This window comes from Bos indicus x Bos taurus, chromosome 3 (genome assembly GCF_003369695.1).
Source record: "Bos indicus x Bos taurus breed Angus x Brahman F1 hybrid chromosome 3, Bos_hybrid_MaternalHap_v2.0, whole genome shotgun sequence".
Classification (NCBI taxonomy): Eukaryota; Metazoa; Chordata; class Mammalia; order Artiodactyla; family Bovidae; genus Bos; species Bos indicus x Bos taurus.
The window spans coordinates 100,154,134-100,170,207 of record NC_040078.1 but is presented as its reverse complement, the minus strand read 5'-3'; the positions used below and the strand labels follow the sequence as shown (position 1 = coordinate 100,170,207).

The 16,074-nt window shown below is 38.1% G+C and overlaps 1 protein-coding gene across 2 annotated transcripts in view; it reads right to left on the bottom strand.

The window, feature by feature from the left end:
• PIK3R3 (phosphoinositide-3-kinase regulatory subunit 3) overlaps positions 1-16,074 on the bottom strand; it is a 104,993-nt gene that overhangs the window by 38,972 nt on the left and 49,947 nt on the right. For both annotated transcript variants that reach the window (XM_027537396.1, XM_027537397.1), the window contains exons 2-3: positions 4,861-4,969; positions 2,869-2,967 (exon numbers count right to left, since the gene is read on the bottom strand). In XM_027537396.1, coding sequence (XP_027393197.1) covers positions 2,869-2,967; positions 4,861-4,969 — 208 coding nt within the window. The remainder of the gene's footprint in view (positions 1-2,868; positions 2,968-4,860; positions 4,970-16,074) is intronic.

Sequence of the window (16,074 nt, the reverse complement as noted above, 5' to 3'; positions counted from 1 at the left end):
TCAACTTCATCTCCTACTACTCTGATTCACACTGAAAGCAGGAACATCGGTGTCTGCATTTATTGGATTCACCAGATCTTTCAAAAAACAGTGTCTTTGCATTTTCTGTTCCCTCTCCTGGGAACACTTTTATGGCCAGCTCTTTATATACTTCAGTTTTCCGAGGTCATATCCTCAGAGAGGCTCTCCTCAAAACTTTGTGAAATTCTTTTCCTCATATTCTGTTATCATATAACCTTATGTATTCCCTACATAGCCCTTTATATACTGTGAAATTATATCTTTTCATTTTTCTAATCGAACTATAGCCGATTTATAATATTCTGTTAGTTTCAGGTGTACAACAAAGTGATTTGTTATGTCTTTTGTTTTTGGGCTGTGTCACATGGCTTGCAGGATCTTATTTCCCAACCCCACAGTGAACGCGTAGAGTCCTAACCACTGGACCACCAGGGAACTATTTCATTTTTTTTTTTTTTATGTTTCTTTTGTCTCCCTCTCCCTGACTATAACCAACCCCCAAATATAAACACTATAGATAAGAAACCATTTTTGGCTTGTCCAGTATTTTCTTTTCGTGGAACACTGTGGGCACTTAATAATATTAAATGATTAAAGAATAAACCTAATTCTAGAACATCATTCCCTCTCAATTCATAACAGCCATCTAACTCCTTACTAGTCTCTATCCTTTTTTATTTTTTCTATTCAAACACAGTCTAACTGTAAAACATCCCCATTGAAAAATGAAATGGTTCCCCCTGCCTCCATACAATATTAAACACAAATTCCTAAATTTAGAATTCAAGGCCCTCTTCAACATGACCCTTTCCAACTTTCTGACCCCTGCTACTTTTCCCTCTTCAAATGTTACTCTCTAGCCAAATGGAATTGCATCTCACAGAACAGAACTCTACAGTTTCTCACCTCCAAATCTTTGTTTCTGTTGCTACCTAATCCTGCAACCTCCTCTCTAACTTTCTGCATATTCAAACCTGTTAGGAGGTAACTATGAAATATCAAGCCAGAAAATGGTGGCTTAGATTTGGATGGTAGACAAGTGTGAAGAGATTATGGATATAGATTTGGAGGTAGAGTTGGCAGGGGTTGTTTAATGACAGATTGGATGTGAGGGAAAAAAAGATTTTGTGACTCGAGTAGCACAAAATAGTGGTAGTAATGGAGATGGTGGTTCTGTTTCTGAAAAAAAAGGGAACACTAGAAGAGAAACAGTTTGGGTAGGGGGAGCTGCATTAGAAATCAAGAATTCTGCTTTGACTATATTAAAATTAGTATGTGCTCTAGTTATCTGAGTGGCAACTGGATATATGCATCTGGAATTCAGAAGGTCAGAGCTAGAAGATAAGGTTTATGAATCATCACTATGAAGATGTACATTAAAGCCATGGGACAGGACAAGCTCACCTTCGGAGAATGAATACTCACTCTTGGGAGAAGAGAATGAAGCCCAGTTCTGAGCCCTGGAATAATCTCAAATGAGTTAGGAAGAACATTAGGAGAGTGTGATGTCAGAACAGCCAAGACAATAAACGGTTTCTAAGAAGACATGTCCATGACTAATGCTGCTAAGAGGTCAGAAAGGTAAGGAGAGAGAAGTGGCCGTTGGTCTAGCAGTCCGTGAACAGCAGTAGAGACAGAAGCCTGACTGGAATGGGAAAAAATTATGTTGAATGAATCACTGCAGAACATGGATTATTCCTCAGCACAGCTTAAGTCCTAGCTTAATTAACTTCTTAATGTCTTTACCAGAAGCTGATATATAGTAATCCCAAATTTCTAGGATAAAATATGGGATTATTTTTCCTAAAGATGCTAGGCTGGAAAGGCGACAAAGAAACAAATAAGTCTGAGTTTGAACCTGTCCTCTGACACTTACAAGCTAAGTGTCTTTAGGACAAGTTTCTTAACCAACTTAAGCTTCAGTTGCTTCATCTATAAAATGGAAATATTAATGGTATTAATGATACCTTCCTCATAAGGTTGTTTTGATATAGATACTGCATGTAAAATGTACAAGGAAGTTGTTACCGTTGCCATTATTCTTTAGACAGTCCCTTTTTAAAAAACAAAACAGAATGCAAGACCTTATTGTCCTTGTTGTTTAGTCGCTAAGTGATTTCCAACTCTTTTGTGACCCCATGGACTGTAGCCTGCCAGCCTCCTCTGTCCATGGGATTTCCCAGGCAAGAATACTGGAGTGGGTTGCTATTTCCTTCTCCAGAGGATCTTCCCAGCCTAGGGATCAAATCCACTTCTCCTGCATTGGCAGGCAGATTCTTTTATTGTCCTTAGGCTATGTTAACGGTTAAAACTAAATGTAGAAATATCTAATACAGTTTCCCTAATCTGTTTAATTATACATCCCATCTTTGTAAATATAGACTGATACATCCACCTTATGAGATTCTAATATGCCCACACGGATGGCATGAAAATTGTCTTATTTATGTTGAGTTTTACTCTCTGAAGTCTAGATTAAGGAAAACAATAGAGTTATTGGAGGGGTGGATTCCCAGCATATCATTAATAACTTTAGGCTGTGCCCATGACTTCTACTTCACTCATAAGGTCAACAGTATACATCTTACTTCATCATATTTAGGGATTTTAAGGCTTTTTGTTTTACTGCTACATAAAAATAAAAATTGTTGCCTTTTTAGTATTAATTTAAATATTTAAATGTGTAGGAAAAAGATAGTTAGCCAAACAACTAAAATTATGTATCTAAATTAAATAAAAATATGAAGAAATTTGTATATAAAGATTTAAATAAAATACAGGAATCTTTGTATACCAGAAATAAATCATGCTAGTAGAACACTAGACAAAATGCTGAAAAATACTCACCGCAAGGTCAAAGTGTAATCTCCCTGCATTTTGGTTGAGGCATCTCTGACCAAGAAGGTACCATCTGGCATGTCCCGCAATTTGTCATTTACCTCCTCCCTGAAGAAAGGAATTATAGGAAAAAAAAATTTTTTTAATGTAAGTGTTGGTTGTTTTCTTCACATATTATCACTAAGACTAATTGGGAGGTGGGGTCTAAGATTATAGAATCCTGGGGGCTGTCAGAGGTCATTTAGTTCCTCCCCTAGATATGCTTTTGTTTTGATTTTTGGTGTTTTGCAATCCCAGGATGAGTATTTGATTTTTAAACTCTTCCAGGTTTCAACTGTCTGTAGGGAATACCTGTTTCCATTAAGCCTTTAGGGCTTCCTTAGGCAGGTATGAACTTGTAGAGTGTCAGAAAAAAACAGCAGCTGTTTAGAAAGATTAAGTTTAAACAACAGTGGCAGCTGGGTCAGATCAGAGTGGGGATAATTTACTCAGTTCACAATCTTTCAATAATATTCTCCAATTTGAATTTATACTGACAAAAAATTTCTTCTGCAGAGATGGTTTAGGACTTTAAGGAACAACACTAGAAGACTCAAAGAAAACGGCAGGACATAAAAGAAACTTGAGTCACAGAACCACATGGTCTTAAAATATAAATTAAGTAGTATGTAAATATAGTAGATCCTTTTTTTGTACATTGCTAAAATTTAAATTTTATGTTTAATATCAAATATATTAAGTCTTTTTCAAAAAATTAAATACAGAATTACTGTATGACCCAGAAATTCCACTTCTGGGTATATGCCCAAAGAACTAAAAGCAGAATCTTGTACATTTATACACCAATGTTCATAGCAGCATTATTCACAATAGCCAAAAGCTGGAAATAACTCAAGTATTCATCAAAGCCAAATGTCCATAAGAATGAATAAATTAAAATGTGGTAGGTATATATAATGGAATATTACTCAGCCTTAAAAAGGAAATTCTGACACATGCTATAACATGGATTAACCTTGAAGACATTGTGCTAAGCGAAACAAGTCAAACACAAAGAACAAATGTTACATGATTCCACTTATATGAGGTACCTAGAAAAGTCAAATTCACAGAAAGAGGAGGCAGGTGCTGGGGAAAACAGAAGGAAAAGTGAGTTAGTGTTTAATGAGTACAGAGCTCACTTTGGGAAGATGACACTTTCAGAGATGGAGGGTGGGGAAGGATGAACAATAATGTGAATGTACTTCATGCCACTGAGCTGTACATCTTTAGATGGTTAAAATGATATGGAAAAAAAATAAATGAGTGCTACTTTGGTAATAGGAAAGTACAGACAAGAGAAAGAGAAGGACAAGCATATTGAGGAATACAGAAGCAACTTGAAATCTGATTTGGCAAAAGTAGATATAACTTTTTAAAAACAAGAAAATACAGTATTTGAATTTAAAATATATATACGTATTTATCTATAAAATATAGATGTATCTTTTTTTTCTCTCTACATTCAGAGTTTTCCAAAACCACATTTTACCCAAAAAGCAAATCTGTCCTAGAGTCCTATTTCTCAAAAGGAGGTGAAGAGACATAAAAATCAACTGGGAGGTTATAAATGCAGATTCCTGAACCCTACTCCATTGATTTTTATGTGTGAAAACACTGAGGAACCATTACCTTAGAAACAGAAACATAGGGAAAATTAAGCATAAATATTTTATCCCAAAACACATACATCTATCCTAAATGTACGTTTCACTTATTTAGAACCCTATCCTCAATACAGTATTAAAAGTAATAACCATACGTACAATTTAAAGATTATCTTGTCTTTTTTTGTGTGTGGGAAGAAAACTATTTAGAAAATTTTAAAGGTTCTCCTACACAGGTTTTTAAATGGTAATCTTTAAATGACAACTTGTGGGGCATTAAAAATATTTTTCTAAACTACTAATCTCAAGAATTATTTTTTAAACTCCATTCAACTATAATACTTAGTCTAATTACCTTGAAATATCCCCCCAGTACCATTCTGCATCCTGAAGAGAAACAGAACTGTCCTTTATTCCATTTGTAATGGCTGAAGTCATTGGCTTAGGTGGCTTTGGTGGAAGAGCTAGAAGAGAAATTAACATTATTATTTTGTAATGTAAATTATTATTTACTCTCTAATTTCCTCAAATACAGTTCATTAACCAATGTACATTAAGGTTCCAGATCATTATAAATCAAAATAGGGATTATTTTATGTTAAATGTTAAACATTTGCCAATGAAAGAATCCTTTTAGAACTCTACCAATAATTGCCTGAAAAAATGAAATATTCAAGCTATCTGCGTTTTTTTCCTTCTTATAAAATACTAACTTTTTGTTGGATGCCTTTCTCCTAGGCCAGGGTGGGGGGTAGAGAACATCTGTGCCACCCTTCTTTCAAGGTGGCACTGTGAATGAGTGGCACTCCTTTCTTCCGTGCCATCAATCAAACCCATGCTCCCTGCAGTGGAAACATGGAATCTTAACGACTGGACTGCCAGGGGAGTCCCCTCAAAATCTGTATTATTAATGCTTCCAGGTATTCACTATCAGTCCATCAGAGTGAGATGAAGTCTGTCACCCTTGCCTTAGGCAGAGGAGTGAATGAACTGCATGAATAGACATCACCCAAAACGGCTTTGAAAGCGGTAAGCCGACTCAGCTCAGTTTCCTGGTTCCCAAATATATGCATTAAAAATCTACCATATGCAAGAAAGTGTTAAATAGTGGGGATACAGACATAAGGAAGCCATGCACCTGGCCTTGAAGAGCTCACAGCGTCGTGAAGATGTTCACTGTAACGGATGTAATTAAGACTCTCCATCTGGAGGATGCCCACCTTTGTCAGGCACAATGGGGCTCCCTGGCCCTCTTGTTTCTTCGGTTCTGGCCAATCTGTCCCCTATTTTATTATTTACCAATAATCATCATGAACCATCTTGTGTCTAAATTTGAACATCACATCCTATGGCTTTTGTTTTTCACGGTATTCTCCTTCTCACTACTTTCCACAGTCTTCTCTGTACTTCATTTTTCAGTGTTTTATTTAAAAACACCAGCTAGGCACCAGAGCCTATGTAGCTGAGGGCTCAGCCTCTTGGTCAACAGGAAAAGGAGTAGGAAGGCCAGGGAAGCAGTTATTTAGCAAGCTATTCAAGTGTGTGTTTATACCTATATCTTTACAATAAAAATAAATAAATCAACAGTGTGTGAACCATGAACTTCCAGATGTTTAACTAGAAAAGACAGAGGAACCAGAGATCAAATTGCCAACATGCATTGGATCATTGAAAAAGCAAGAGAGTTCCAGAAAAACATCTACTTTTGCTTTATTGACTATGCCAAAGCCTTTGACTGTGTGGATCACAACAAACTGTTGAAAATTCTTCAAGAGATGGCAATATCAGACCATCTGACCTGCCTTTTGAGAAATCTGTATGAAGGTCAAGAAGCAACAGTTAAAACTGGACATGGAACAACTGACTGGTTCCAAATTGGGAAAGAAGTACATCAAGCTGTATATCTGCACTTGTGGACAAACGGCTGGGGTGGGGTAAACCAAGTACCAAATGAACCTGGAACATCATGTTGTGACAAAAAGTAACCAAATATTCAAAGAATGAGGGGCCATGACAAAACAACAAAGTAACCAGCTTGAAGGGGCTCCTACTACCCAATCTGGAATGACTGGATCATCAATACAAATAACAATAGTAAGGGAATATAAACCAGTAAACAAAACAGGAATCCACGTGTCCACACAGATGTAAACAAATAAATGAAAAAATAGAAAGATTAACGCAGAAGCTTTATATAATCTTGAAGGCCTTCCCACAAATGCTTATTAATCAGGAAAGTAAAAAGGTTAATATAATAGTGGAGAAACCTGGGAAACAAACCTTATTCAAGCAATCAAGGTAGCTACCAACAGTAACGATGAGATCACAGGCCACCAACAGGATGCACCAAGGACACGACGAATACACATAAACTGAATCCAGTCATAAGGAAACATGAGACAAACCAACCACGCTAGAAAAACATTCTACAAAAGAACTGGCTTGGAATCTTCAAAAACATCAAGGTCGTGAAACTCAAGAAAGACTGAGCGGCTGTTCTAGATTAGGGAAAATCTAGAGAATCATGCCAATTAAATACAACGTGTGAGTCTGGACTGGATCTTTTTGTTATAAAGGACATTACTGGGACAATGGAAAAACCTGAATGGAATCTGAGGATGAGACGGTAATAATGCATCATTGTTCATTTTCTGATTTTGATAGCTGTGAGAGTCCCTTGGACTGCAAGGAGATCCAACCAGTCCATTCTAAAGGAGATCAGCCCTGGGATTTCTTTGGAAGGAATGATGCTAAAGCTGAAACTCCAGTACTTTGGCCACCTCATGCGAAGAGTTGACTCATTGGAAAAGACTCTGATGCTGGGAGGGATTGAGGGCAAGAGGAGAAGGGGATGACAGAGGATGAGATGGCTGGATGGCATCACTGACTCGATGGACGTGAGTCTGAGTGAACTCCGGGAGTTGGTGATGGACAGGGAGGCCTGGCGTGCTGCGATTCATGGGGTCGCAAAGAGTCGGACACGACTGAGCGACTGATCTGATCTCTGATCTGATTGTGGTTATGTTGGAGAAAGTTCTTACTTGTGGGAAATACAAACATGGACATCATGGACTCTCATGTCGGCAACCTACTCTAAATGGTTCTAGAAAGCAAGTTATTTCTATTGTACATTCAACTTTTTTGTAAGTTTTAGATTGCTGAAAAACTTTTTTAATTAACAAAAAAGTTAAAGATAATATTGTGGGAAAAGGGGAACAACACAAATATAAGAATGTAGTTGGTCCCCTTTCTCATACTGTACGTATTCAAAAATTAACTCAAAATGGATCAAAGACCTAAATGTTAACAGCCAAAACTATAAAACTTTTAGAAGAAAATAAGCTTGTCTTCATGACCTTGGATTAGACAATAGTTTCTTAGGTATGACATCAAAAGCACAAACAAGAAAAAGTAGAAAACTGAATTTCATCAAAATTTAAAATTCTGTGCTTCAAAGGACACCATCAAGAAAGTGAAAAGACAACCCACAAAATGGGAGAAAATCTTCATAAATGATATATCTGATAAAAATTGTATCTAGAACACATAAAGAACCCTTGCAACTTAATAACAAAAAATGACTAAAATTAAACATGGGCAAAGCATCTGAACAGACATCTCTCCAAAGAAGATACACAAATGGCCCACAAGCACATGAAAAGATATTCAACAGTATTAGCCATCAGGGAAATGAAAATGAAACCAATGAAATACCACCTCAAAGAAACAGATAACAACAAATGTTGGTGAGGATGTAGAGAAACGGGAACTCTCAATACACTGCTGATGGAAATGTAAAATGATGCAACTGGCTGGAAAACAGTCTAGCAGGTCCTGAAAAGGTTAAATGATGAGTCACCACATAACCCAGCAATTTGGATCCTAGCCATATATTTTAAAAGAAAGAAACCATAAAACCATACAAAAAAACTGGATACAAATGTTCAAAGCTGTATTACTTACAGTAGCCAAAAACTGGAAACAACCCAAATATCCATCAAAGGTAAATGAATATATAAAATGTAGTGTGTATGTATGCGTGAATATACATACATACAAGTAAATATTATTAGGCAGTAAGAAGGAATAAAAACATGTGGTAACATGGATGAACCATGAAAACATTAGACTAAATGAAACAAAAAGCAATCATGAAAGCCATATATTATATAATTCCATTGTCCAGAACATGAAAATCTACAGCAACAAAGTATATGGTTGTGTAGGGTTGGACTAAAGGGGGAAAGGGAATGACAGCTATGTATGCAGGTTTCTTTGAGGGCAATGAAAATGTTCCAGTTGCTTGCGGTGATGGCTACACAATTCTGTGAATATACTAAACACTACTGAATTGTATACTTTTTAAGTGGATGAACTGAATGGTATGTGAATCACATTTCAAAAAAGCTGTTATTTAAAAAAACAAATATCAGACTTCTAAAATGACTAGATGGGGAGAGCTTGCTATAATCCATTCTTTTTTTCTAAGTAGCTACTTATTTATACCTATCTTCTTTGAAAGGGATGTGGCATATAAAAGTAGCTACAGTTGGAAATATAATTTTACAGAATTTAAAATTCTTCTACTTATAAGGATTAATAGTTTAAACTTGTGCTATACAAAAGCACTGTGCTATTACTATGAAAGGTACAAAGACAAGACACTAAAAGAAATCTAGAGGGAATGACACTTAGAAACATATGACCATAATTCTCAGCAGAACAAGGCGAATACTGTAATAAAAGTAAAAGTAAGATGCAATGAAAACACAGTAAGAGCAACTGAAACCCAGCAAAAAGAACAACTGATTCTCTCCTGGGAAAAGTTCAAACACTGGGCTTGTGAAACCAAGTCCTCACTGAACTGAATGCCATGACCAGCAGGGCCCAACAAGAATCAGTTTGGCCCAACAAGAACCAAATCACTGAAAGGAACCACAAAGACTTGCTGCTGTCTGTATTCCTTCTCTGGGGAGCTCTATACAGAACTGAGTTGACCAGCAGCACAGGGAAGCTGCTATTTACGGATAATGACAGTTCTGTGATAGCTCCACTACCAACAAACAGATAATGACCATGTCACATCTATTACAGAGGGCTGCCCACAGCCTCCTTGTATTTTTTCTCATCTGCAGAAATATAAGTAGAATGAAACAATTACAAAGCTGTTTCTACATAAAGTTGCTAAAAGAACACAATAAGAAGGAATGAAATGCTGGCCTATTTTTGCAATCTATCATCAATCCATATGTATATAACAACTATTTATTGAATACCTCCTATGTTCTAAGAGCTGGAAATATGGCAATGAACTAGATAGACACAGTCTTTATACTTATGGACTTTGTAATCCAAAAGTATAAACTTCAAGATAATTCATCACTACACCATCTTCTCACTGCTGATCATTCCATTATGTCCTCTGGAGCAACCTCCTAGATTATTCTCCCCATATTCTAATTAAATAAACTATTCTGTAACTTGAATGTCTTTCCAGAAAAGTGTTTTTTCCCACTTCTTAGCCATCTCTGAAGTTTTGCACTCCCTAAAGACACTTCTAACCTGGCAGCCCATTCTCGTGGAAGGTTGCTCATTGTCCTACATCTTGTATACTCAAGGCCTCTGTTCTTTAGCGCTCAGTTTTCCCAGAAAGCCCTCTCTTCCTTCATCCATACAACTGACATTTCCTTGACCTTCTTTTAATCTGTACTCTCATCTACTCCCATAGCTTCTATAAATAATACCTATATACTGACCCCAAAACAGTATTTCTAACTACAGTGTCTTTTCTAAATTTCTGATTATCCAACAGAAGACACCTAACATGTGTCAAGCACTGTAGCAGGCACAGTGAATCAGAACAGTACCTTTAACACTTTAATGTGCTTATAAATCACCCAGGGATACTGTAAAATACAGAACACTGATTGCTAGGTATGGGTTGGGGCCTGGAATTCTGCATTTCTAGCAAGTTCCCAGGTAATGCCAATGCTGCTAGTCTAAGCTTTTCAGTAATAAGGAACTTACAGATTCTCTTCAAAAAGTTTTTATGGAGCTAAAAAAAAAAAATTAGGCAAGTATAGAACAGTAGCTAAAACACAGTAGATTAAATACATGTGATTCTTCAGTCCCTCTATTAATCATTCCAAATTGGCAATAAAATACATATTTTAAGGGTGTAAGCAGCAATGGCTGGGCTTTGCTGGAGCAGCTGTGAAGAGATACCCCACGCCCAAAGTAAGAGAAACCCAAGTAAGATGGTAGGTGTTGCAAGAGGGCATCACAGGGCAAACACACTGAAACCATACTCACAGAAAACTAGTCTATCTAATCACACTAGGACCACAGCCTTGTCTAACTCAATGAAACTAAGCCATGCCCGTGGGGCAATCCAAGATGGGCGGGTCATGGTGGAGAGATTTGACAGAATGTAGTCCACTGGAGAAGGGAATGGCAAACCACTTCAGTATTCTTGCCTTGAGAACCCCATGAGCAGTATGAAAAGGCAAAATGATAGGATACTGAAAGAGGAACTCCCCAGGTCAGTAGGTGCCCAATATGCTACTTGAGATCAGTGGAGAAATAACTCCAGAAAGAATGAGGGGATGGAGCCAAAGCAAAAACAATACCCAGCTGTGGATGTGACTGGTGATAGAAGCAAGGTCCAATGCTGTAAAGAGCAATATTGCATAGGAACCTGGAATGTCAGGTCCATGAATCAAGGCAAATTGGAAGTGGTCAAACAAGAGATGGCAAGAGTGAATGTCAACATTCTAGGAATCAGCAAACTGAAATGGACTGGAATGGGTGAGTTTAACTCAGATGACCATTATATCTACTACTGCGGGCAGGAATCCCTCAGAAGAAATGGAGTGGCCATCATGGTCAACAAAAGAGTCCGAAATGCAGTACTTGGATGCAATCTCAAAAACGACAGAATGACCTCTGTTCATTTCCAAGGCAAACCATTCAATATCACAGTAATCCAAGTCTATGCCCCAACCAGTAACGCTGAAGAAGCTGAAGTTGAACGGTTCTAAGAAGACCTACAAGACCTTTTAGAACTAACACCCAAAAAAGATGTCCTTTTCATTATAGGGGACTGGAATGCAAAAGTAAGCAGTCAAGAAACACCTGGAGTAATAGGCAAATTTAGCCTTGGAATATGGAATGAACGGCAAAGACTAATAGAGTCTTGCCTAGAAAATGCACTGGTCATAGCAAACACCCTCTTCCAACAACATAAGAGAAGACTCTATACATGGACATCACCAGATGGTCAACACTGAAATCAGATTGATTATATTCTTTGCAGCCAAAGATGGAGAAGCTCTATACAGTCAGCAAAAACAAGACCAGGAGCTGACTGTGGCTCAGACCATGAATTCCTTATTGCCAAATTCAGACTGAAATTGAAGAAAGTAGGGGAAACCACTAGACCATTCAGGTATGACCTAAATCAAATCCCTTATGATTATACAGTGGAAGTGAGAAATAGATTTAAGGGCCTAGATATGAGAGATAGAGTGCCTGATGAACTATGGAATGAGGTTCGTGACATTGTACAGGAGGCAGGGATCAAGACCATCCCCATAGAAAAGAAATGCAAAAAAGCAAAATGGCTGTCTGGGGAGGCCTTACAAATAGCTGTGAAAAGAAGAGAAGCGAAAAGCAAAGGAGAAAAGGAAAGATATAAACATCTGAATGCAGAGTTCCAAAGAATAGCAAGAAGAGATAAGAAAGCCTTCTTCAGCGATCAATGCAAAGAAATAGAGGAAAACAATAGAATGGGAAAGACTAGGGATCTCTTCAAGAAAATCAGAGATACCAAAGGAACATTTCACGAAAAGATGAGCTTGATAAAGGACAGAAATGGTATGGACCTAACAGAAGCAGAAGATATTAAGAAGAGATGGCAAGAATACACAGAAAAACTGTACAAAAAAGATCTTCATGACCCAGATAATCACGATGGTGTGATCACTGACCTAGAGCCAGACATCCTGGAATGTGGAGTCAAGTGGGCCTTAGAAAGCATCATTACCCACAGAGCTAGTGGAGATGATGGAATTCCAGTTGAGCTATTCCAAATCCTGAAAGATGATGCTATGAAACTGCTGCACTCAATATGCCAGCAAATTTGGAAAACTCAGCAGTGGCCACAGGCCTGGAAAAGGTCAGTTTTCATTCTAATTCCAAAGAAAGGCAATGCCAAAGAATGCCCAAACTACCGCACAATTGCACTCATCTCACACGCTAGTAAAGTAATGCTAAAATTCTTCAAGCAAGGCTTCAGCAATATGTGAACCATGAACTTCCTGATGTTCAAGCTGGTTTTAGAAAAGGCAGAGGAACCAGAGATCAAATGCCAACATTCGCTGGATCATGGAAAAAGCAAGAGAGTTCCAGAAAAACATCTATTTCTGCTTTCTTGACTATGCCAAAGCCTTTGACTGTGTGGATCACAATAAACTGTGGAAAATTCTGAAAAAGATGGGAATACCAGACCACCTGACCTGCCTCTTAAGAAATCTGTATGCAGGTCAGGAAGCAACAGTTAGAACTGGACATGGAACAGCAGACTGGTTCCAAATAGGAAAAGGAGTTCGTCAAGGCTGTATATTGTCACCCTGTTTATTTAACTTCTATGCAGAGTACATCATAAGAAACGCTGGACTGGAAGAAACACAAGCTGGAATCAAGATTGCTGGGAGAAATATCAATACCCTCAGATATGCAGATGACACCACCCTTATGGCAGAAAGTGAAGAGGAACTCAAAAGCCTCTTGATGAAAGTGAAAGTGGAGAGTGAAAAAGTTGGCTTAAAGCTCAACATTCAGAAAACGAAGATCATGGCATTTGGTCCCACCACTTCATAGGAAACAGATGGGGAAACAGTGGAAACAGTGTCAGACTTTATTTTTCTGGGCTCCAAAATCACTGCAGATGGTGACTGCAGCCATGAAGTTAAAAGACGCTTACTCCTTGGAAGGAAAGTTATGACCAACCTAGATGGTTTTTCCTGTGGTCATGTATGGATGTGAGAGTTGGACTGTGAAGAAGGCTGAGCGCCAAAGAATTGATGCCTTTGAACTGTGGTGTTGGGGAAAACTCTTGAGAGTCCCTTGGACTGCAAGGAGATCCAACCAGTCCATTCTGAAGGAGATCAGCCCTGGGATTTCTTTGGAAGGAATGATGCTAAAGCTGAAACTCCAGTACTTTGGCCACCTCATGTGAAGAGTTGACTCATTGGAAAAGACCCTGATGCTGGGAGGGATTGGGGGCAAGAGAAGAAGGGGACGACAGAGGATGAGATGGCTGGATGGCATCACTGACTCGATGGACGTGAGTCTGAGTGAACTCTGGGAGTTGGTGATGGACAGGGAGGCCTGGCGTGCTGCGATTCATGGGGTCGCAGAGAGTCGGACACAACTGAGCGACTGATCTGATCTGATCTGAAGCATTCAATAGCAAAAGCGATCAGAGGAAACAACATCAGATGATAGCAACAAAACTCTTAACACACGAAGAGCAACCAAATGAATTTGACTTGGTAGATTGCAAAAAACTGAAACCTAAGCCTGAAGAGAGAAAATCCAGTAAAAAAGGAATCACACCACTGTACTCTGTAAAGCCCAGGACTTGGAGGCACACTGTATCTCTAAAGGGAGAATTGAGGGAAGGGGCCAAAAACAGGAGAACTGACTGAAAGTGTACACAAACTCAGCTAGATCCCCCGTTCTCTCCCAGCCCCCATGCAGTCAGACAACTAGCTCTCCCTCCTCCTACACCAGGGCTGCCTGTCACTCATCAGGTCACAGAAACAGTTATAGAGGCTCTGGACTCGGGGAACACCAAGTGCAACTGGGTCAAGAGACAAATCCTTTACTGAAAACAGCAAAGTTAAAGAAAAGTCTACTAAGTAGGTAGATTTCCCAAACCCCTTCCCCATGTCAGTTCTCTAAACAATAAGCCACAAAGCTTCTACCCCAAGGTATGAGTTAGGGAGATTTTTCTCTGGAGAAACTGAAAAGATCTCAGCTGTGAAGCCCATGCTAAAGCCTCATGCTCCAGAACAAGAGAAGCCACCACAATAAGACAATAGCCACAACTATTCTAAGCACAACTAGAGAATAGCCCCCATGCAGCAAAATCCAGTGCAACCAAAAATAAATATAGATAAAATAAAATTTTAAAAATAAATAAGTAAAATAAGATGTTCTTTAAAAACAGATATTCACCATCTTAACACCTTTCAGCGAAGGCCTCCAGTTACTAAGTCCTTCCTACTTACATGGAGCTTCAATACAGCTATTCAGTATCTTATTCTTAAATAAAAACAAACCCTTTAGGGACTTCCCTGGCGGACCAGTGATTAAGACTCTACACTTCCACTGCACAAGTTCAATCCCTGGTAGAGGAACTAAGATCCCACATGCCGCATAGGACAATCAAAAAAAAAAAAGAGAGAGAGAGAGAGAGCAAACTCTTTAAAAATCTAACATGCTACACAAGGACAAATCTTGAAGACATGTCTTCATGGAGATATGAAGAACCTTGAAGAAATAAGCCAGTCACAAGAGCACAAACACTGTATGATTCCTCCTATATGTGGTGCCTGTCATATTCATGGAGACAGAAAGCAGAAGAGTGCTTGCCTAGGCTGACAGAGAGGGGGAATGGGGAGTCAGTGTTCAATGGGTACAGAATTGCAGGCAGGTAAGATGAAAAAGCGCTGGAGATGGATGGCAGTGATGGCTGCACAACAGTGTCAAAGAACTTAATGCTACAGAACTGCACACTTAAAAACTGTTAAAATAATAAATTTTACATTATGCATATTTACCTCAGGGTTTTTTTAAAAAAAAATAAAAAACCATGAGACATATAAGGAAACTCACCAACATTAAAGAAGACCATAAATAAATAAATAAACAAAAGGAACTTAAGCATAAACCAAAAATTCAAGATTTCTACAGATCAAAAAAGTATATCAGAAATACAAAAGGAAATACTGCATCTATGAAATACAAACAAGATCTATAACAAAGTAACATTAAAGAACAAGAGCCCTGATATACTAAAATTATAAAAGAGTTTTTTTAAAAAACTTTAATGGACAAGCTATCAAATAAAGTTAGAAGCAGAACAGAAAGAGAAAGTAATGAAAAATAGGAGAAAAGCAAGAGAATTAGAGAATAAACTAAGACCCAAAACCGAATTAAAAGAGATTCCAAAAAACAGAAACATTTAAAATAAGGGAAAAAAAATTCTTAGAAATGAAGGACATACATTTCCAAAGGGAAAGTGCCAAGAATGCCAAAAAATGAATGAAAAAGATCCATATCAAGGTACATCTCGGTGGACTTTCACTTAAGCAATAAAGAGAAGATCTTAAAATCTATCACAGCACGGTGGGGTTGGGGTAGCGGGGGAAGGCTGATCACAAAGAACTAAGGCCTGAAATGTCTTTGGATTCCTCAACAGCAATATTGCAAATTAACAGTACTGGAGGGAAAACCTTCAAGTTCATAGGGAAAATGGTTTTTCAACCAAGAATCATATATC